Source organism: Castor canadensis, chromosome 2 (genome assembly GCF_047511655.1).
Source record: "Castor canadensis chromosome 2, mCasCan1.hap1v2, whole genome shotgun sequence".
In the NCBI taxonomy this organism is placed as follows: domain Eukaryota; kingdom Metazoa; phylum Chordata; class Mammalia; order Rodentia; family Castoridae; genus Castor; species Castor canadensis.
Genome location: NC_133387.1, coordinates 20924357 through 20946942, shown reverse-complemented (window position 1 = coordinate 20946942; position 22586 = coordinate 20924357). Strand labels below are relative to the sequence as shown.

At 38.3% G+C, this 22586-nt stretch overlaps 1 protein-coding gene across 2 annotated transcripts in view; it reads left to right on the top strand.

The window, feature by feature from the left end:
• Exoc4 (exocyst complex component 4) overlaps positions 1-22586 on the top strand; it is an 826621-nt gene that overhangs the window by 692297 nt on the left and 111738 nt on the right. For both annotated transcript variants that reach the window (XM_074062803.1, XM_074062797.1), the window contains one exon: positions 2405-2583. In XM_074062803.1, coding sequence (XP_073918904.1) covers positions 2405-2583 — 179 coding nt within the window. The remainder of the gene's footprint in view (positions 1-2404; positions 2584-22586) is intronic.

The following is a 22586-nucleotide window of genomic DNA, read 5'->3' as shown; positions in this document are numbered from 1 at the left end:
ATTAGCATTTCTGTACACTAATAATGAGCAACTGAGAAAGAATATATGAAAACAATTCCATTTACAGTAACCTTAAAAGAAAGCAAATACCTAGGAGTCAACTTAACAAAGGATGTGAATGACCTCTACAGGAAAAACTATAAACCCCTGAAGATGTATCATTAGGTCATTGATTTGGGATCTTTCAGTCTTTTTAATATATGCACTCATGGCTATAAACTTTCCTCTCAGGACTGCCTTTGCTGTGTCCCATAGGTTCCAGTAGGTTGTGTTTTCATTTTCATTGACTTCCAGGAACTTTTTAATTTCCTCTTTTATTTCATCGATGATCCATTGTTCATTAAGTAGTGAGTTATTTAGTTTCCAGCTGCTTGCATGTTTTTTGTTTTTACTTTTGTTGTTGAGTTCTACTTTTACTGCATTGTGATCAGATAGTATGCATGGTATAATTTCTATTTTCTTATATTTGCTGAGGCTTGCTTTTTGCCCTAGGATATGATCTATTTTGGAGAAGGTTCCATGGGCTGCTGAGAAGAATGTATATTGTGTAGAAGTTGAATGAAATGTTCTGTAGACATCAAGTAGGTCCATTTGATCTATTGTATATTTTAGATCTTGGATATCTTTATTGATTTTTTGTTTGGATGACCTATCTATTGATGATAATGGGGTGTTAAAGTCTCCCACAACCACTGTGTTGGTGTTAATATATGCTTTTAGGTCCTTCAGCGTATGTTTGATGAAATTGGGTGCATTGACATTGGGTGCATACAGGTTGATGATTATTATTTCCTTTTGGTCTATTTCCCCTTTTATTAGTATGGAATGTCCTTCTTTATCTCATTTGATCAATGTAGGTTTAAAGTCTGCTTTGTCAGAGATAAGTATTGCTACTCCTGCCTGTTTTCGAGGGCCATTGTGTTGGTAAATCTTCTTCCAGCCTTTAATCATAAGCCTATGCTTTTTTCTGTCGGTGAGATGGGTCTCCTGTAATCAACAAATTGTTGGATCTTCCTTTTTAATCCAGTTCATCAAATGGTTCCTTTTGATGGGGGAATTACGTCCATTAACATTAAGTGTTAGTACTGATAGGTATGTGGTGATTCCTGTCATTTAGTTGTCTTAGTTGTTTGAAGGTTTGATTGTGTGTACCTAAGTTGAGGTTACTCTCTACTGTCTTGCTTTTTCTTTTCCTGTAGTTTGGTGCTGCCTGCCCTTTCATGGTTATGTTGGGTTTCACTTTCTGTGTGCAGAATCCCTTGAAGAATCTTTTGTAGTGGTGGCTTTGTGGTCACATACTGTTTTAGTTTCTGCTTATCATGGAAGACTTTTATTGCTCCATCTATTTTGAATGATAGTTTTGCTGGGTAGAGTATCCTGGGGTTGAAGTTAGTTTCATTCAGTGCCCAGAAGATCTCACCCCAAGCTCTTCTTACTTTTATTGTTTCTGTTGAGAAGTCTGCTGTGATTTTGATGGGTTTACCTTTGTATGTTATTTGTTTTTTCTCTCTTACAGCCTTCAATATTCTTTTCCCAGTTTCTGTACTTGTTGTTTTAATGATGATATGCCGTGTGGTAGTTCTATTTTGATCTGGTCTGTTTGGTGTTCTGGAGGTCTCTTGCATGTGTATGGGAATATATTTCTCTAGATTTTTGTTTACTCAGAGTTCTCCTGGGTGCCATGCCACTGCTACAAGCTTTCCCCTTTCCAAACACACTGGGGGAAGTGACACTGCACCAGCTTTCTCAGGCCTGCATGTTTATTTACAGTTCACGTGGGAAGTGGGTCTCCCCACCTCTCCTGAGGAGTTTTCTTCCCACCGCTGCTTTTACAAGCTTTCCTGCTGCTGATTGCTGGGCATGTGCTGCCACTCCTACCTTCTCCATCTGGCTTGTGAGGGATTCCCCTCCCCCACTCTTCGCCGCTCAAGGTGCCCTGCCCTCTTTGCTACGTGTCTTTTTTGTTGTTATTGCTTATTATTCAGTTTCTCTTTTTTTCCCTTGGTGGGGGTTCTGTCCAGGGGTCTATGCTGATCTGGCCCAGGATTGTCTGTGGGAGTACCACATACCACTTAGCTCACCTTTTAGTCCGCATCTTCCCAGGCCGTCTGGGCACTGGCATCTGGCGGTGGTGTGGGAGCCCTCCTGGTTTCTCCATTTAACGTGAAGTGGAGATGCTATGTGCAGGCTAGAGGTGTGGAGGTGTCAAAGTTTTGCCTCTTCTGGGTGGTTTTTCCTGTAAGGTGTATCTCCAGTGTCTCTCCAAGATTTTACTTTAGGAGGCATGCTTTCTTCTTCCTCCCTCTAGCCACCATCTTGGAATTCTCTCTGCATGCTTAAAAAGTGTTTCCTGCCCCTTCTTAGCCATGCTACAACTGAAATGTGTTACTGATTTGTTTTTCAGGGCAGCCTTTGGCAAGGAGTCTGAGGTTCTAATTGGGAACCTGGGTGATAAACTAATCCCTCCACAAGACATCCTCCGTGACGTCAGTGACCTCAAAGCCTTGGCCAATATGCATGAAAGCCTGGAATGGTTGGCAGGCCGAACAAAGTCAGCTTTCTCCAATCTTTCTACATCCCAGAGTAAGTTTCTAGTAGGACAATGATTTGGGGGACAACTGAGGAGCAAGTCTGAGTGTTTTCATTTGAAAGGTGAGTGCACACACCTGTAGCCATATGGAACATGTCTGAAAGTTCCTGAAGAGTCAGGTAAGCATGCTGTTTGTGTTGCATCTCTGCTACGCTATGATTCTGGGGCAGGAACTAATCTCCATTTCCCCTACATGAGATGTGGGAAGCCAGGAAAGACTTATGTTAACATGGCTTGATATTAAACCCTAGAAACATAAAATCCTGTAAGATCGAACCACTGTGTCTCAAGAACAGAAAGCAATACTTTTTGCCCTCCTTACAACTTCTCAAGGGTAGAAACTGTCTCAGAGCTCAGACTTGAGTGCACAGCTACATTCTCATTTTAACTTGATATAGAGCCAATAAAAAAGTCTGAAAAGAGAATAATGGAAGTGATTATGGTGCTAGAAAATAGAGGTAATGAGGACAACAGTTATTCTGGAAAAAGAGGTGGCTGAAAGATACAATTATAGGGAAAAAAGTAAGAAGTAGAGCATGAAATAGGAATGGGAGGACTGGAAGTGTGCCTCAAGGTAGAGCATCTGCTTAGGCACAATCCTTAGTGCAAACCCCAGTTCCACCAAAAAAAAAAGAAAAGAAAAAAGAATGGAATGGGCAACCTGTTTTTCTACCTGTGATTTGGAGAAAAATAATTTGAAAACTTTAGGGCAAACAAATTTTAATAACTATAAAATAAATACTTTTTCAAAACATTACTTCGGGAGTATGTACAATGTAGTTAAAATAGAGGCCAGGAAAAACTGATGTGAAGAAGGAAGAAAGGAAAAGTCAGCTTTAGATGTAGGAATGGAGAGATGGAAACAGGACAACAAGGAGCAATATGTCTGTAGGAAGAAGAAAGCAGCAAAGTCATCTCTGAATTTCATACGGGGGTTAGCTGCTAGATAATTGTTAACAAGGAAATGTTTATGTTATTTGGACTGGGAACTTGAGTGAGTTGTTTATCATCACTGTCTTTTGAGAAGTTATTACTTAATTAACCATGATTCCAGCATGTTGATGAAATTCGCAGGGGTAAATTGTTCCCTGAAATACAGGCCCCCTAGCCAGAGTCCAAGAGGTCCTGTGAATGCTCATTCATGCTAATTACATCCCTTTCCCAAGGGTTTTTAAGTACTTTATTTATATATAAATATATATATACACATATACAGATATATTTATGTATATATATATATGTGTGTGTGTGTATATATATATTTATATATATATATGTATATATACATATATATATTTGCCAGCACTAGAGCTTGAGCTCAGGGAGCTCAGGGCCTTCTGCCACTTGAGCCCCACTCCTACCCCTTTTTGGTTTTAGTTATTTTTCAGATAGGGTCTTGTATTTTTGCCCAGGCTGGTCTCAGCCCACTATTTTCCTACCTTTGCCTCCCTTACAACTGGTATTACAGGTACATATCTCCACACACAGCTTATTTGTTGAGATAGGGTCTTGCTAATTTTTGCCTGGGCTGATCTCAAACAATTCTCCCAATCTCCACCTCTGGAGTAGCTGGAATTACAGGCATGAGCCACCATGCCTGACTGTAATACTTTTATTCCTATACATTTTACTTAAAATACTATTTTTATTTGGTGATAAAATTGCATGTTTACTGTCAGAAATCCCTAAGAATAGAAAATGTATGTACCTATTAAAGACAGACTCAATTTAAGGAGGTGTGCTTGCAAAGGCCTTTCCAATTTATAATCCCACAATAGCAAGCAGTTCTATCCCAAGCAGTTGTCAAAATTATCCTTTCATACCAGACCCTCCATTCCCCCTCCCTCCACAAAAGTCAGAAAGAGCTAATTTTCTGTTTACTAATTGCAAATGAACAACTCTGAAAAGGGGCCAGGTACTTCTTTTTTCTTTGGCTCCTGCAAATACAGGTAGGTGTCTTAGTAATGTTTACTGGGGTCCTTTCACTTGGTGGGCCACCAATGTCTGATATTTAATAACACAGACTCTCATTTCAAATGGCGTGGCATTCCAAATTTGTATTCTGTCCATTCTCACAAGGCTGCACACGACAGGATAGTTTGTAGCCTCCATAGCAGGCCACTGAGTGATTCAGGCAGCCTCGCTGGCATCAACTGTTTTAGAAAGGAGAAAGATGCTCTTCGAGTCATGCTTAACTTTGTAATTGTGCAATTTAGCTGTTATGTTGGTGTCACTAAGAGTACCCAGCAGAGATGATGTCTAATTCATGTCTTTAATCATCTCTGTTATTCTGACAAAGATCTCTTCTACCACACCCGTTAACTCTGTCTCATGTGCTCAGTTCCATTTTGTAAAATAAGTTCTGCCCTCTCAGGGTGATTATTCCACCCAGTGAGTGATTTAAATAACTGTCAGCATTTTGATGATCAGTGCAAAACCCCAGTGAACTGTAATCACTACTTGTGGTGTCTTTTCTAAAATAAAGCATCAAGCAGGCGGGGTTTATCTTGCTAACAGCCAACCCAGCTCACCCACACTTGCCTGTTCTGTGAATTCCCAGGAGAGATGCTCAGTGATGTTTATAATTTGAACAAAGCGGGGGATTCTCTGTTAATGGGTTACTCAGTTGCTCCATGTCAGTGTGACTGTACAAAGGGAGTAAGGGACAGCCCTTTATTATTCTTCTGCAAAGTGGATGAAATGATTACAGCTACTAAAGCATCACCATGTCTGGAGGTGACAGCATGAGGAAGGGCTGGTCTTTTACCCAGCACTCATGGTGATCAATAAGATGGGAATTTCTGTATAAGAATTTAGACTTATTTCTTGTTCCACATCTTGATAACTATTTGGTATGGTAAATGTCATGTTGCATTAAACTTTAAAACTATAGATGTAATGGACTAGAGGAAGTTTGCAAAAAGTTAGTTTCACGGCAGAATGTCTCTTGAGATAGTTTGGTAGGATTCCCACCACTGAAACACTTCATGTCATCCTGAGGAAAGTGTGGCATGTCAGTGGCAGGGTATGATTGGTCATACATTGACCAGAACATTAATGATATTTTCAAAGGGAATTTTTCTGTTTCTTGTAGTATTTACCCAAATGTCACTTTATGGCCTTATGCAGCTGGGTCTCCTCTTCCTCATCCTGACTACACAGGCACTGCTCTTACTTTTGCCCTATGACAGCCCTTGCTTACTGTTCCATCCACCTCAATCTTTGCTAAGCCTGTTCCCCTTAAGGTTCTTTCACTTGTAAATCGCTGGCTGATTGAAATAAAAAGAAAGCATTGACTCCTAAAACTGATGATCAAAGGCCTTCAGGTGTAGCTGGACCCAGATGCTGAGAAAATATCATCAGGTTCAGACATGCTTCTGATCTGTACTTGCTGGCTTTTGTCTTTGTGAGGATAGCCACTCTTACGGGGTGAGGTGAATTCTCACTGTGAGTTTGATGATTAGTGGTGTTGAGTAATTTTCATATATCTGTGGCCACTTGTCCTCTTTTAAGAAATATCTATTTAGATCTATTGCTTATTTTTTAATCAGGTTATTTGTTTTTTAGCTATTGAGTTTTTAAAGTTCCATATATATTCTGTGTATTAATTCCTTGTTATATGTATAGACTGCAAAGATTTTCTTCCGTTTTGTAGCTTATCTCTACACTCTTGATTACTTCCTTTGCTGTGCAGAAGCTTTTTAGTTTAATGTAATCCCACTTGTCAGTTTTTGTTTTTGTTTCCTGTGCTTTCAGGGCTTTGCCCATTCTAATATCCTGAGGCATTTCTTCTGCATAAGTGCTGTTCCACTGAGCAACATCCCCAGCCCCTATGTTTTCTTCTTCTAGTTTCATATTTTAAGGTTTTTTTTTTTTTTTTTGGCCATATTGGAATTTTGTACTCACCTGTTTGGCAGGTGCTCTATCACTTGAGCCAGCACCCAGCCCTTTTTTTGATTTACTTATTTTTCAGAGAGGGTCTCATTTTTTTGCCTGGTGTTGACCTTGGACCATGACCCTCCTACCTATGTCTCTGGTATAGCTGAAATTACAGAAATGTACCTGTACACCCAGATCATTTGTTCAGATAGGATCTCTAACTTTTGATTCAGGCTGGCCTTGAACCATGATCCTCCTGATCCCTGCTTCCCAAGTAGCTGTGATTACAGGTGCATACCATCACACCCAACTTTATATTTAAGCATTTAATTCATTTAGAGTTGATTTTTGTAACTAGTGAGAGATAGTTGTCTACTTTCATTCTTCTGCATATAGATACCCAGTTTTCCCAGCACCAGTTTTTGAAGATTGTCCTTGCTACAATGTGTGTTCTTAGCACCTTTGTTGAAAATCAGTTAGCTGTAAATGCATGCTTCTCTATAAGGACATATTGTTTTTAAAAGAGATCACATAGACCCAATAAGAAGCTAAAGGGCTTGCTCTGCCTGTATTGCTTTCTCTGGGAGGCCTTCATTTCTACCTTGGATTTTATAAAAACCTCTAGGATTAGATTCTATAACTTCTTTGATTACATACTGTATTTTGGTATCTATGCAACCTTACTATTGAGGAAGTAATATGATCCTATTAAAGCCCCTTTCGCCTTAGTCTGAACATTTTTCTTTGTTATGCTCCATTCAGAAATTAAATGTGGAATATTTTCTTTTTAAGATGATTTAATGTATTAAAAACATTTCTTTGTACCCATACCTTCCCATTTAAAGACATTTGACCTGAAAGTCCCAGTCTCTGAGTTAAGGCACCCAGTTGTAGAAGGATTAGGAAGCCAGCCCAGGCCCAAGTTCACTCACACTCTCTCGCACTGCAATTCGGCTGTTACCTTTTGAACGTGGGCCTGAGAATAGGCTTCTTTGGCCCAAGCCTTGTCTACCCTCTGCTCACTCATTCTCATCCCTGAAATTCTTGCTGAACCCATGGATGCATGGATAATAAGAAGTAATAAAACGTCATATTTTAGTCCTTTCCTGCCTGTGCTCAGACTGAAACCACTAGCTCCCTCTGCCTGCCAGAGCAGATAACCTCATAATTTTCATCCCTGGGATTGTTTCAGGAATATATCTCTTTCTTGAAGGAGAATTATTGCTAATGATCTTAGGAATCACATACTCCAACTTAGTTATTTTATATATGAGGAAATTAAGGCCTCAGAATGGTCACTCTGCATGGCCATGCTGAACTGGGACAGAAGCAAGTCCTCAAATCTCAGTGTAATTTCTTCTTTACCTTATCATGATCTTGATCAGGACTAGAGTCACTTGCAGGTGGTTTTCATGCCATCTTCCTATTAAACCATTCCAGAAGGATATTCAAGCCACTCTAATGCCTGCGGTTCACCGTAATTATTCTGATCCTCATTTTTTTGTGCCTCACCAGAATTTCTGTGTCTTATATATATGGAATTATTGCATACACATCTTTTGAATTTCATCTGAACTGTAATGAAACATTTCTCTAATTTGTCACCTTCTATTTTGTGCTAAATTTAGTTTCCCACTTAGAAACTCCTCCTGTCTTATTATGCTGTATATAGTCTAGATATTGCATGTCCTATATACTAACCACTGGCCTTGTGTGGCAATTTAAGTTTAAAGTGAAATTAATTGCCTCTGTTACAATAGCCACTTTTCAAATGCTTGGTGGCGCCTACATTAATCTTAGACAATATAAGACATTTTCATTGTCACAGAGTGTTCTATTGGACACAGCTGTGGATTATCTCCTGAGTCATTAATGAAGATTTAAAATGATGCAAGTCTATGTACTTAGCCATTTATGCATACTTGAAATATCTACCTAGTTACACCAAAGCATGGATAACTATTTTAGTTGTCCAGTCTCCAAATTGCATTTACCTTCTAACAGAAATGCGTGTTTTAAAAGCTTAGCATTATCTAGTTGTTTTTCTATTGATGTTTACAGATGCTAGAAGGAAAAGGTTCAGGGATCAAATAAACTTTTAAAAAACATTAAGGTAATAAGCATTACATATAATTCTACACACTAACATTTCTAAAGTTTTTAATATACTAACCAGGTAATTATAGCAATAGTACAGTTTTCTTAAACTCATTTTTCACTGGAATTCTCTTGTCCCAGAGGATCTCATAGGACTTTTTCCCCATAAAACAACTTCTGTATTACACAGTCCAATACTATATTCATATAATTTGTTCAGCATCTTTTAGTTCTCCCAACAACAGTCAAGCACAAATGTCCCACTATTGCAGGAACTTAACTTCATATTAATGACAAATTTGCACATTAGATGACTTCTCTTGCAATTGGTTATTTTATTATTTGATTGCTTAGTTATTTTAGAAATTTTTAAGTCAACCAATAATTAGTGGCTATGGTTTCTCTTTTTGTTTGTTTCAAATTTGACTGTGGTATTGATCCTCTCTCAGCCATTGCATTCTCCTTACAGTTGCCAAAGATTCTAGCTACTCTTACCTCTAACACCACACCTCAATTCATGGAACAATGCTAATGTATCCATTATGGATCTCCTAGGATTGAGCTTTTTAAAATAAAAGTTAATTTTATAATATTCTTGAAAAAGAGTACAAAGAATTCCTGTGTCTCTCATGCCCAATTTCCCCTATTGCTAATATTGTACATTAGGATAGTGCACTTGTCACAACTAATGAGCCAATATTGATGTTTTATTATTAACTGAAGTCTACATTTTGTTTGTTTTCTTAGTTTTTGTCTAATGCTCTTTTTCTGTCTTAGAAGCCTGTACAGAATATCACAATGTATTTAGCCACCATTTCTCCTTAGGCTCATCTAGTCTGTGACTGTTCCCTAGACTTTCCTTGTTTTTGGATGATGTTGACAAGTAGAGGAATGCTGCTGTTGGTTATTTGTATAATATCTTTAATATGGGTTTTTCTGGTGTCTTTTCATGATTAGAGTGGGTTTATGGATTTTGGAAAGGAAAACTACAAGGTTTAACACCATTCTCATCGATCAGCAGTGAGTGTTATCACTGTAATTTATCATTGATGATGTTCTGGGGGTGATTTTTTTTTTTTTTTTTTGGTAGGGAAAGTGATAGTAAAGTTCATTAGGAAAGGAATACATTTTTGATAAAAAGTGGGCCATCTCTAGAGAGGGAATGGGAATGGCAACTTTTTTACCCTGGCACCAGTTTTTATTGAGGTGAAAGAGGCTTGAAGGATTAACTCTCTCCCTAGGACCAGGTCATAAGGCTAGGGTAGGCCTACAGATTTACAGTGTACCATTATTGGGTCCACCTGATCCTTAGGGTCTGGTTTACATGCCCAGGCCTTTGTTTTGTTAAGTAAAAGATCTATTGTTTCAAGAACTGATGTTGACCCATGTTAGAATTGGTGATTCAAAAACATCTTGTGATACCCCATGACCTTAGTGATCTATTTTGATCCTAACAGGCGATGTTAAGTGTTTTTCTCTCAGAGGCCTTCAAGAATCCTCCATTTTAGTTTTCTTTTGCTATCCTCATTGCTCATGGCTAGCTGCTATCTCATATTCTCCATTTAAGGACAGAAGACCCTGAAATCTTTCAGTGAATGGAAAGTTGAAGTCAGCCTTTGGCAAGTTCATTCTAGAATGGTGTGTAGGCATAAGTTCAGCATCTCTAGTCCTTGCTATCTGTCACTGGGACATCTGGGATCCCTTAGAGATTGTAACCACCCATAGTCATGTTCAAGGAGGAGGAGCTATCCGCAGAGGTTAGTAGACTTACCTCTAGTGGTATCATTTATATTTTTTTGCCTAGAGGCAAGAGGAAACACACTTGGCTAAAACATTAATATAAGGTTTAATAAGGCACATCTGGATTTCTCCTGAAGCTATAGCTATTGCAGGTGATGAAAAGGCAAAGTTTTTTTCCAGTTGTAAGGAAGATAGGCATGGGCAGACAGGCATGGACATCAGGCAATCATGCTTCTCAACCTCTCTGCTTTAGTTGTTTTTGGAAGGTTGGACAAGTGACTCCATTCAGAATCTAAGAACTTCCCCTCATCTGAACAGTTTTCTAAACTGTTTGTCTCTAAATGGTTCCATGTCACTGAGACATGTCTCTGTAGGTCTTTCCTTATTGCCTGAATAAAATGTCCCTGTTTGTCTGACTTAATTCCACATTAGAAGAGGCAGGTCATGTGGGAGTCCATGCCAATAAGACACTTTTGGCCAAATTTAAGCAACAAAGAAATTTAGGAGTAGCTTCTAGGCTGCACTTACGTGGAGTCCATTAAGTTTTCTTTGTTGCAATTAAGACATAAGCCTGCAAAGGGGCTAGCATCATTAACAATTTTAATTTAGAAGGCAACAGTTTGGTAAAGTGTTTCCCTAAGCTGTGTATTTTAGAAGGGAACAAAAAAACTGTACTGGGGTACGGAAAAACATTCAACATATAAGGAATCTAGCAACAATTAGCATCACATCTACACAGATATCATATACACATTAACTTAGCTTTTTCCTTTGGAGTATAAAGTAAAAATCTTTTCTTTAAACCAGTTTCTAACAAATGCTACTAAGAGCAGAACAACATTTAAGATAGCCTTATTATTATAGAGAATTGAGTGTTAGTATTACATCATATTAAATCTTGAAATGACCCTTTAAATTACAGCCAATTTAGTGCATCTTTTTATCCAAACAGCCACATTTTAAGATCCCTTTTGCCACTTTGATTTTAAAATAGCCACGTTTTTCCTTTAGTTTGCACCTGAGAGTTAAGTCCTGAGCGCCAGCATTTTAGACCTGGTTGAGAAAAGATAACCATTTTGCACGTGGCAACAGTCTTTGCATATTAGCTTTATAGTATCCACACATAGACACAAAAATTTTAAATTGGGCATGCCAAGACCAAAGCACATACAAAACTTGAAAAAAAAAAAAACCTGAAAGATCAACCAAAGTAATTATCCAATTGTTTTCTAGAATTCTGGGGGTGAAAGAAGTTTTTGCCCAATGCTTGATAGACTAATACACACAGCTACACAATTGTATTAATTTAGAATACTCTAGATCTGTTAGCCACAGGTTAATTACAATTTTCCCTGGTAACAAGATGTACAGACCTCATGTCTCTTATCCCAGCATCATCATGACAAAGATGGCAGCTATGGAGTTGGGCCAATGGAGGAGGCACAGTGGCCCTGTCATGGGAATGGCATTTCCACAACCATGAGGTTTTTACAAAGGACTTTTAGATGAAACTTAAAGCCATATTATATACAACATACAAACAAAAATAAACACTGAACACAGAACAAACAAAATTTCCCTTTTTCTTTTGTTTGGGCCTCCAGATTCCAAAAGGTAGAACCAATTGAAGAAGTCCTCCCAAATTAGAGGATATCATGGAAAGTGAGATAAGGCAAATGGGAGAATTATGAATCAACTTGGACCTTAACCAGCAGCACAAAAATGTCTGAGAAGAGCAAAAAACTTTCTCTTGGGGCAGAGAGCGGAATGGAAAAGTCTGTTCAGGAGACTAGGCAGTAAAGGCACAGTGTGGGAGGTTTAATTCCTCAGGAGACATATTGGAGAGTCAGAAGAGGATCCATCAGACCTTTGTGGACTGTTAAATGTGGAGAAGGTCTCCACAGAAACAGACAATGACTAGTGACAAACAAGTCCTATAAGATAGACAGGAGAAACCACACCACATAGACAGTTACTGTTAGAAAAAAAGGAGGAAGGCCAGGGAATGTATAGCAGTAGAATGGAACAAAAGAGCTCTAGGGATCATCTAAAATGTCTTGGAGAGGCCAGACATATCCCACAACCTTCCCACAGGTTGAGATCCTATGAGAGGATTATGAAAACCTGGACATAGGGGACCTCAGACCATTTAGAGGAACTTTGTCAGAAAAGATCAAGTAAGAGTGCTGTCTTGAGGAAAGACTTGATCTGGCCGTCCATTGTAAGCTGTCCATACCACATTATAAAGAATGCAGTCTAGTAATGAGTCTACAGGAATAGAGACATCCTCCCTATACTGGAAGAAAGGAAGAGAACCAATTGTCATCATCCAAGCAAGGTACTCCCTCCCCACTCCCCAGAGTCCAAAACTTTGAACCTAGGTCAAAACCTTGAGCATAGGTCAATGGGGGAATGTCCTCCTGGCCCACAAGCTCGGTAAATCTGTGGGGTCACTTTAAAATTGCTCTTCTAGTGACTGGGAAATTAGTATAGCGCTTGCTTTCTTATTTCCTGCCTTTGGTTCCTCATTTCCTTCCACTGTTTGTGTTTCTTTGTGATCCATCTAAAAGAACAGTCTTGCTTTACTTATAATGGTCTCTTTTGGCCTGGGGAATTTTATCTAATTAAGTCTGAAATAGCAAAAAGAGAAACCCAATTGGACAATAGGCCAGCAACAAAGGAAACACCTTAAAAATGAGAGAAGACAATACTTGAAGTAAATTTTTCTCTGAGGTGGTAGTCTTAAAGGGAAAAGACCAATCCCATCTAAACAACTCATAATAAATACACACAACTATATTACTTTCAAACTAAACCATGTTAAGATTTCTTCACTAAAAATAATCAAGAGGCTGGACCATGTGGCACATGCCTATAATCCCAGCTACTTGGGAGGTGGAGATAGGAGGATTCAGGTATGAGGCAAGTCCAGACAAAAAGCTTAGTGAGATCCTATATTAAAGAACAAACCAGGAATGGTGGTTCACATCTGTAATATCAGCTATGCAGGAGGCGTAGGTAGCTTTCTAGCAAGTGCAAGGCTCTGAGTTCAAAATCCTACTACAGCCAAAAACAATAGAGAAAATCATTTTAAACTGATTTTCACTGATTCTAATGTGCAATTATTGAATTTAAACCTGTTTACAAGTTAAACTTGCTTTCTGAGCTATATCCTTTTTGGGTTAGCAGTTCTCAAACTTGGCAGCACATCAGTTGGAATCAGCTGGAGGGTCGGGCCCTACTTCCAGAGATTTTGATTTAATTATTCCAAGGTAGGGCCTGAGTCTCAGGCTGCACCCCAAGTCACTCAAATAAAACTGAAAACTATAGCTCTCAAAGTGAGTTCGGAACCTTGGCTCATATGAAAATCACCTCTGTGTTTTAACATCATACCAGACAATTTCGACAAACACCCAGGGTTAGGAACCACTGACTAGAGTCCATGAAAATTGCTTCCTCAATTTCTGTAGCTCTTTATATTTAGGGAATATTTTGCCAGTTCTTCTCTTCTCTGAAGCATGGGGTTGACATGATTTCCCATTTTATGGACAAGCATCCCAGCCACACATATTGTACTTGCTGTCCATGCCTGAGGCGGCTCACTAACCCACTGCCCCTTAGCAGTTGTTCCCCAACTGCTGCCCAAGTGCAATTCAAAATAAAAATACTCCTCTTTCTCTTTTCAAGCTGGTAAATGAGGAGAGTGTGGAATCAGTGTTTCTCTTAACATAAAAGGCTGCCATTCCCAAGCCTCTTGGATAAAGATGGAAGTGCTTACCAGTCAATTATATCCTTGAGAATAATGGTGGAAAAGACACAGGTGGCCGGCCCCCACCCCCACCACCTCTCCATCTCCCAAGGACATGATTGTGTGGCAGACCAAATTTTCCTATGAATTGCCTACCATGATTTTACATTTTCTAAAGATGGATTTTTAATTCCTTCATACTAAAGCTCACTGTCTTGGACTTTTTGTACCTTGAAGGTAAATAAAAAATAAAATGCTATTTTTCTGCCTTGATACAAATGAAAATAAAAGTTTCCCAGTCAGACCTCACAGGGGACTGCCCTGTTTCAGCTTTGCTTTTGTTAAACCATTAAGCCAGAGTTTGCCTTGTCATAATTTCATCTGGTTCTTTTTAATTAGACCTCTGTGTAATAATTCCTCTCCCACTTTGGTATTTACAACCTTCAAATATTTGTAGATTGTTATCAGTTTCTCCTCAGCGCTGCTCAGCCTACCTCCGCACATGTGGTTTCTTTAATCATCGTTCTGTGGATAGGCCTTCTAGTCTCTTCATCAGTTTTTGGTCTTGGTACCTGTTATTCTCTTTTTCCTTTTATTATCATATTATTGTACTGGGAGTACTTTGTGACAGTTACAAAAATTCTTATAATATATCATAGTTTAATTCACACCCTCCTTTATTCTCCTTTCTGTCTCCCTCCCCCCCCCCATTCCTGGAATAGTTTCAATAGGTCTGATTTTTCCATTTTCATACATGAGTAGCTGTCATTTTCTTAAGCTGACTTATTCTATCAATCCAGTCCTATCATTCTTCTTATATTGGTGATACTTTCCAAATTTATTGTCATTGGTCATGCTTTTTGCAAAGAAAATCAAATTACCATTGATTGGAAAATTAAACTACTATTTTGTTCATAAGCTTCCCACCTGCTGTCCAGCTCTGAATTTGTTTTTGTCTTATCTAATCGACATCTACTTGTATTTGTAGGTGAGCCTTTTTCATTAAAATAATGCCCAAATGTATTTCTATGTTATACCCAGTTTCACAACTAAATCATGTTTTGTAGGAACAAAACACCAACTGGTAATTTCATGATGATTCCATTTTGTTCATTTTCAGTCTTAATTATACTCTGTTGATATTTATAAACCCACTGAAATTTTTCATAATGAAGAAAAACTTGAAGCTGCTATAGGGCATTCACCTGATTGTCCTTAGGAGTCTTATAAAGCTACATTGTTTCTAGAAATAGAGGTGCTACTTTTTTCTAAGCAATACCACTGACAAGGACCCCTCTGTCTCCTCCACATTGATGCATTGTACCCTATGACTGTCAATTAACATCCAGGCTTCAGGCTGACCCCTGAACAGGGGGTCATGCTCTGAACAGGGTCCCCATGTTCCTTTGCTTTGAGCACAGTTTAAGCACTGACTCCCAAGGGATACTCCCCTTTTAAAGAGTCCCACTGTTTTCTTCTTTTCATCGAGTGACTTCCTAGCACTCCCAAATCATGCCTCTCCTCACTCATCTTTGTCTATCTCTTAATTCATACTCTTTTCCACTCTTCTTTCTTGTTCTAGGGGCACCGAGCACATATTTGACACACTTGAGGACAAATTAAGCAAATCATTGTATTTCCATAGGGATACACCTAAATAGTTTCCCTCACATAGTAACTAGAAATAATGAGGTATATGCACTGGGTCCCTGTAACATTTACATGAGATGGTAAACTTGTTCTTGGCAGTCTGACACACAGTGAGTGCTCAATGATAGCTTTCTGGGCTTCCTAATATGAATCTTATCCCTGGAGCTCTCATTCATTATACTGGGGCTTCACCTTCTTTTACCCCTTCAGGCTTCTCTTTTATCTTAAGCTGTGTGATGGTCTGGGTACTTTGTTAGCATCTGTCCTACTGAATCATTTGTAGCAAATTATGGTTCTCAGTCTACCAGTTTCTGAGTCTACCAGAATGTATCTGTCTGAGAGTGGCCCACATCTAAGAGCCCACAGGTCTAAGAAGCCAGAGTACCTTCCTGTTCAGGCTCAGCCAGATCCAAACATTCTGCCAATCTGCTGGTCATCTGTAGAGTTCTTTGTCCTGTGCTGAGTTCTGATTAGAAAGCAGCACCTTCCCCTCCTACCCCCGCTATGCTAGGAGGTGATTATCAATTGCAGAGCTAGGGAAGGCTAGTGCTGTGGGCTTCCTAATGTAATTATGGAGTTCTGAGTATCTGCCCATAAAGAATTATGTGGCTGTTTCTTTGAAAGTGCCAACACTTGTAGCCATAAGGGAAATATTTTATTAAAATATGATAATATCATGTATACTTAAGTGTGGTGACTGGGAGCTTCCAGCTGAATGATCGTATCTGCAAGCAAAGCTATAAAATAGAAGCTGGAAGAATAAACAGAAATAAAAATCTCTGAGAAATTCAGGAAGCAGAAGAAGTTGGAAAGCAAAAGAGGGCTCTCAAATGGCATGGAGAAATTGCAGAGCCAGACTAAGGAAAAGATGGAAATACAGAATTGCCTTAGCCCCCTGCATAACATTGGGAAGGAATGACTGCTCTGGCTACATGACGTGAACAAGAAACCTGAGGGAACCAATCTAGCTGCTAAATAGAAAGCGTCATATGTTGAGGAGCAGTGAAAGATTGTACTGTGAAATCTCAGCTCTCATCTAGAAAGCCTGTAGTCAGTTCTATGCTTTAAAACTTGAGGTAAGCCCAAAGACCAGTGTGAAATTGTGACTCAATGAACTCCTCAGTAAAGAAACAGTGTGTCTTTTCATTTCTTCACCTTTGACGTTATCTTTAGTATGTTGCAAAGTGCACTGGGTGAGGAGTGACAAATTCCGATAGGGCAACCAATTAAGGGTGGAGGACTGGCTGGGTTTTTTGTTTGTTTGTTTTTCTTTTTCTTTTGGCAGTACTGGGGTTTGAACTCAGGGCCTCATCCTTGCTCGGAAGGCACTCTTACCACTTGAGCCATTCTGCCAGCTTAGGACTGGCTGGTTTCATAGAAGAAACCTGGGGAAGATTAAATTTACAAAAAATGTTCTAAATGTAAACTGAGTGTGCTTTTGCAGACATCTTACTTATTCATCAATAGTGCATAAGGACTTTTGCCAGACTGCCAACCCCAGGAAAGTGTAGCAAGGGGCTTCTGCGTAAATGTGTGTACATGTAGCAGTCCCAAAGGATTCCCTGATGATGATAATGGAGCTCCACAGTTAGATTACATTTCATACCTTCAAGGATCTCTACAGTCATTATTCTTAATCGCTTATCCCTGCCTCAAGCTCTAGCTGACAGGCCAGCCTTTATTCTCTCTGTTTTACAAAGTACCATCATGAAACACAGAAGTTTGGCCACTTGCCCAAGGTCAAAAGGAGTTAGTGACAAAATCTAGACTAAATACAACTATTCTGATTGCAGATCAGAATACCTAGAAAAACACACAGTCACAGTCACCCGTTAAAAGTGTGCCTCAGACACCAAGCCTCTGTTTTCCCACAGAAACGTTAAATATTATGAATTATTCAATAAAAATGTAAAAGACCTCCCTCTTCCTATGAGAAACAAGTATATATCAGATATAGGTCATTAAGACACAATGTTGTTTATTAATAACAATCAGTTTTTGTTTTGTTTTGTTCTGTTTTGCAATACTAGAGTTTGAACTCAGAATCTTGAGATTACTAGGCAGATGCTATACCTCTTGAGCCACACCTCCAGCCCCAATAGCAGTTAGTTTTGTATACTAACATCTTTAAGCAAATGGTCATTCAATCTTGGGTAGATTTGACTGTTTTTTTTTTTTTAAGTTTTAGCAAAGATTTATTTTAGCTAAAAGGATGAACTAGGGAGAAATGGGGGGAAAAAAAGGGAAAAACATTTCCTGCTCCCCACACAGGAAATCGGAGTAAAGACTCCAACTGGGTTTGTAACTAACAACTTAATTCAATTGTTATGAAAGGAAGAATAATGGGGACTTTTCTCTAAGACGGATGAAAAAACTAAATGCCTTTATAGAAACCAAAAATATCTGATCCAATTCTTCAGAAAGGCAAAAATTCTGTAAATGTCAGAAAGATGTTACATGCTGGAAAACCCCTTTGGTCAAATTCATCTAAAGAAGGTATTATTTGTAGGTGACTTTTTTAGCAAGTCTGTCAAAAGCTTCTTCTACAGATAAAAATTCAATAACCTTTCACTGTGGATGTGCCACAATTATCACTCATTTAAAAACAGTCCCTCTAATGGAGTATTTTATCATGCTGGACAGTCTCTGTATTGTTCATTATTTAGTGTTTGCTAAGCTGAGGGCACTTCCACCACACTTTCTTATCTCTGCTTCTTCAGAATTGGATTTTATACTTCCAAACCAACCAGATATGACAAGTCATTTTCTTCCCTCTTGTCTTTTAAGAAACGCAAACTTGATTTCTTTTTCAACAATCACCACTTAAAGATTAGTTACTGGAAATGTCTGTATTAACTAGTGTTGGGACGTGCAGTGAAGGACTACTGCATTTTAATTGCGTTTGGGGTTTTCCCTCTTTTTCATTCTTTTTATTTTTCCAATGTTATGCATATCCCATATTCTTTGGATTACCCTGATTCTGCAAAAACATTCAATGTATAGCAAAGATCAGGTATTATGGAGCCTGATGTCATTAGATGACAAGGCAAGAAGGTATTATCAGAATTATTATATTATAGAACCTCAGCAAGGTGGTGATAAGCAATGTAAGTGGATCTTTCTGTAAACATAGACTGTCTTTATATGAAAAATTTCCTGAAAGAAAAATGATAAAGTCATTAGCCTGACACCTGGGGGAGAGATGCCAGTTCAAACAACATCTCTTTCTATCTATAGCTTATTAGTAAGAATTTTAACCATTTTCATACTGAAAGAGTTTACTACATGTGGTTCTAGAGGGATTATTTTTAAAACTTCTATATACTTTACCTGAGCTTTGGACCCAATCTAGAGCACATACTTTTAGGTTTACTTTTATTCAAGATTTTGTCTTGAGCACTCTCATATAGTAAGGTCTTGTCTAGCTAAGAATGAGTCTCTTCTCTTGATAATGTCAATCCTTGGGAGATTTAAAGTGAGGCAGCCTGAACAAGGAAACAGACTGAAATGGCCACATGTCTTCCTCCACTGGGAGCTCTCTGCTGTGTACTTGTCTAAAAGATTCTCTCACATTTTTAGGGGAATGATAGAACTTCGTTGAAGAAGTTTGGTGACAAGATCTTGTGGGTGTAATCATTTCAGTAATGGTATCAGAATACTGAAAAGAGATTATGCAAGAGAAAATTTCACCAAGATATTAATTTTAAGATTTATAGATTATAAGCAACAAATAAAAATAACATTGGAGTCTTCTATCATAGACTAATGATAAGCACTATCCTTCAGGATTGGCTTTGTGAAGAAAAATATTTGTGCCAATTACACCCAGAGAGAAGAGATGCTCAGAACTCCTGTCATGACTATTTCTAAAAGAGGGAATATGACTAAAATTCCACCATTATATTATTTGTTTAATGATACCACAAGCCCAATTAACGCTTTTCTTCAAGCCAGCAGACTTTTTGCTTTTCACAGAAATCTTGGAAATGTTCTAGAGATACACCCCCACAAGAGTTTTGCATATGCTGCTGTATCTGCCTCTCTCCACGAAGCAGACCACGGGTCACTGACAGACAGATGGCTGCCAGGAGCATCACCAGTAGCCACAACTCCTCCCACCTGCTCCTATTACTACAGAACTAGTGGGGAGAGGTGCTTTCTCTTTTCATCACTAAGCCTAGAGCTTCTCTGCCTTGGTCCAGCTCTACCCTGGGAGTTTTGAAGCTAATTCAACATCTAACATTACACTTCTGCTTTATTTCTGTTCCTCAGCAACAGCATGGCTCAACAGAGAAGTTGGACCAAGGTACTTAACACTGTTGAAGGTGCCATCTATATGTTAAATTCCTCCTAGAGATGTTTGGAGGATCAAGTCAACCAGTGTATACACAATACCTAGTACAGTGCCTAGCAAACAGGGAACACAATAAATGGTAGTTTCTTTCTTCTGATGGTTCTTTTTAAAGCTCTTTTCCTCATTCTTAGCCATCCCCATGCTATTTTTAAATTTTTGTTTTAATTTTGAGTTAGCTACATTAATAACACATGGAGATTTCATTGTGATAATTCCATACATGTGTACAGTGTACTTTGAACAAGTTCACCCCCTCCATTATATTTCCATCCCCCTTCTTCCCCCCCCCCTTTTATTTCTTTTTTTAATTTCCTTCTAAATTTAAGTTGAATCAGCACGTATTACTAATGTGGGAGGATTTCATTGTGATAATTCCATGCATGCATTCAGTATACTTTGAACAATTTTACCCCTCCATTATATTTCCATTTCCTCCCTCCCCCCTTTTTCAAACATTGTGAAAGAAAAGAATACTGAAGGGTGCAGAGGATGGAGTGTACTATATATACACCTATGAAGACAACATAAGGAAACCCACCAAGCCCTATTTTATTTCTGACACTCCCCTTTTGCAGCATTGCTCATAGTGGTATTTGATAGGAAATTCCCAGGTCACCTCCTATTGGTTTTCCCTACCTCACATCCTCCCTGTTAATGGCTGGGCTGTTCAACTTGATAACTTAATTTCACTGTCAAGGGATCTTTGATATATTGTATTTGAAAATCAATTTTGAGCTCTTAAGTTTAAGAGCCTTCCAAAATCCATGTTGCCTTGGAACTTTGGTACACAAGGTAAGGTTATATTTATTCAGAATCATAAGTGAAGCTTAAGGTTAAACCTGCAGCTCTCATGAAATGACTTTCTCATAAACTTGGACTTCATTGATCAGGACATATGGAAATGAAGAAGTTGGTGTACTGTGGTATCAGCAAAGACTATAACAAAAATGGCAGACCATATAATTATAGAGCTTCTAGTAGCATTGGAGCTCTCTGGCCTTTTAACATGGAGAAATTCTTTATGTATTGAAGTAGTCTTATGGAATAGCTCTGATCAAAATATCCCAAAGCTTCAATGGAACCTACCCCACCAGATTAACAAATGATCCTGTTAGCTACTACAGAAGTTCTGGGAGTCAAAATTCTGCTCATAATTTAGGAATATTAGCTAGGAATGAAATTAATATCCTTTTAAAATTAACATTGTAACATTTTTAATGGAAAGTAAGTTCAGTGAGCTTCAATATACTCACATTGTTTTATAATCATCAACATTATCGATCTGCAAAACTCTTCTTTCCTTTGCAAACTGAAACCCTGTACTCATTAAACACTGATTACTCATTCCTTCCTTCTTCCAGCTCCTGGCAATCATTCTACTCTCTGTCTCTGTGAATCTGACTACTTTTGGTATTCTATACAAGTGGAATTGTACAGTATTTGTCCTTTTAGTACTGGCTTATTTCATTTCACATGATGTGGTATGTATCAGAACATCTCTCTTTGTAAGGCTGTATAATATTCCATTGTATGGATATACAACTTTTCTTTTTCCATTCATCCTTCAATGGGTACCTAGATTGCTTTCATCTTTTGGCTACTGTAGTGTTGCCATGAATAGGGGTATACAATTACTGTTTGAATTCTTGCTTTCAATTCTTTTGTGTATATACTCAGAAGTAAAATTGTATAAATTAGTATTTTGAGACAAGTTGTGCTTTTACATTACTACTTCCCAACTCCCTGATCACTTGTGTTGATCATCTGAAGAAAAGTTTAGCATTTTTGTTACATAATAGCAATGATAATGATAATGCATGCCTACATCTTTATAGTAGTCCATGTAATCTTCCTGATTTATGACCTGTGAGGTTCATTTTTCTGGTCTTAAGTAGTAGAGTTAGTACATGCCTCCTACCCTCTGCTGTCTTCCCAGGAATCACTATTCCTTACCACCTTTTAAGATAGGAAAAAACATTAAAAACCATAGATGTTGCCGTCACTTCTAGCAAATTCAAATTTTACAATTAAAATTTAAGCTTATTCTTCTATTCTCTACTTAAGCTATTTTCAGTGAGAACTATATACACCCTCAGGGAATAGGTAAAAAAAAAACCACACTAGGGCATGGGAAGAAAACATGAGAATATCTATTTATACTCTTTTAAACTGAAACAATCAGAAACAGTATAAGTTTCACGAATACTTAATATAGAAGATCACATGGAACCCCTCATTCAGGCCATATGTCAAGCACTATATGGGCAGTATCCTGAGGGAAAACTCACCTTCACATGATGCATTAATGGCTTAAAAGGGAAACCACAGATCAAAGATATAAAGAAGAATGAGCAATGAAAAAATGGCAGAACCAACACTGACCTTTTGCTCCTGGTAGGGCTTTTCATCAGTCACATTGTAATGTACTTGAGAAGTAATAACAATCTAATCAATTGACCAAAAATTGGCAAATAGAACTTGAACTTGTTAAGAATACTATTTGAAATATGGATTTCTATCTACAGTGC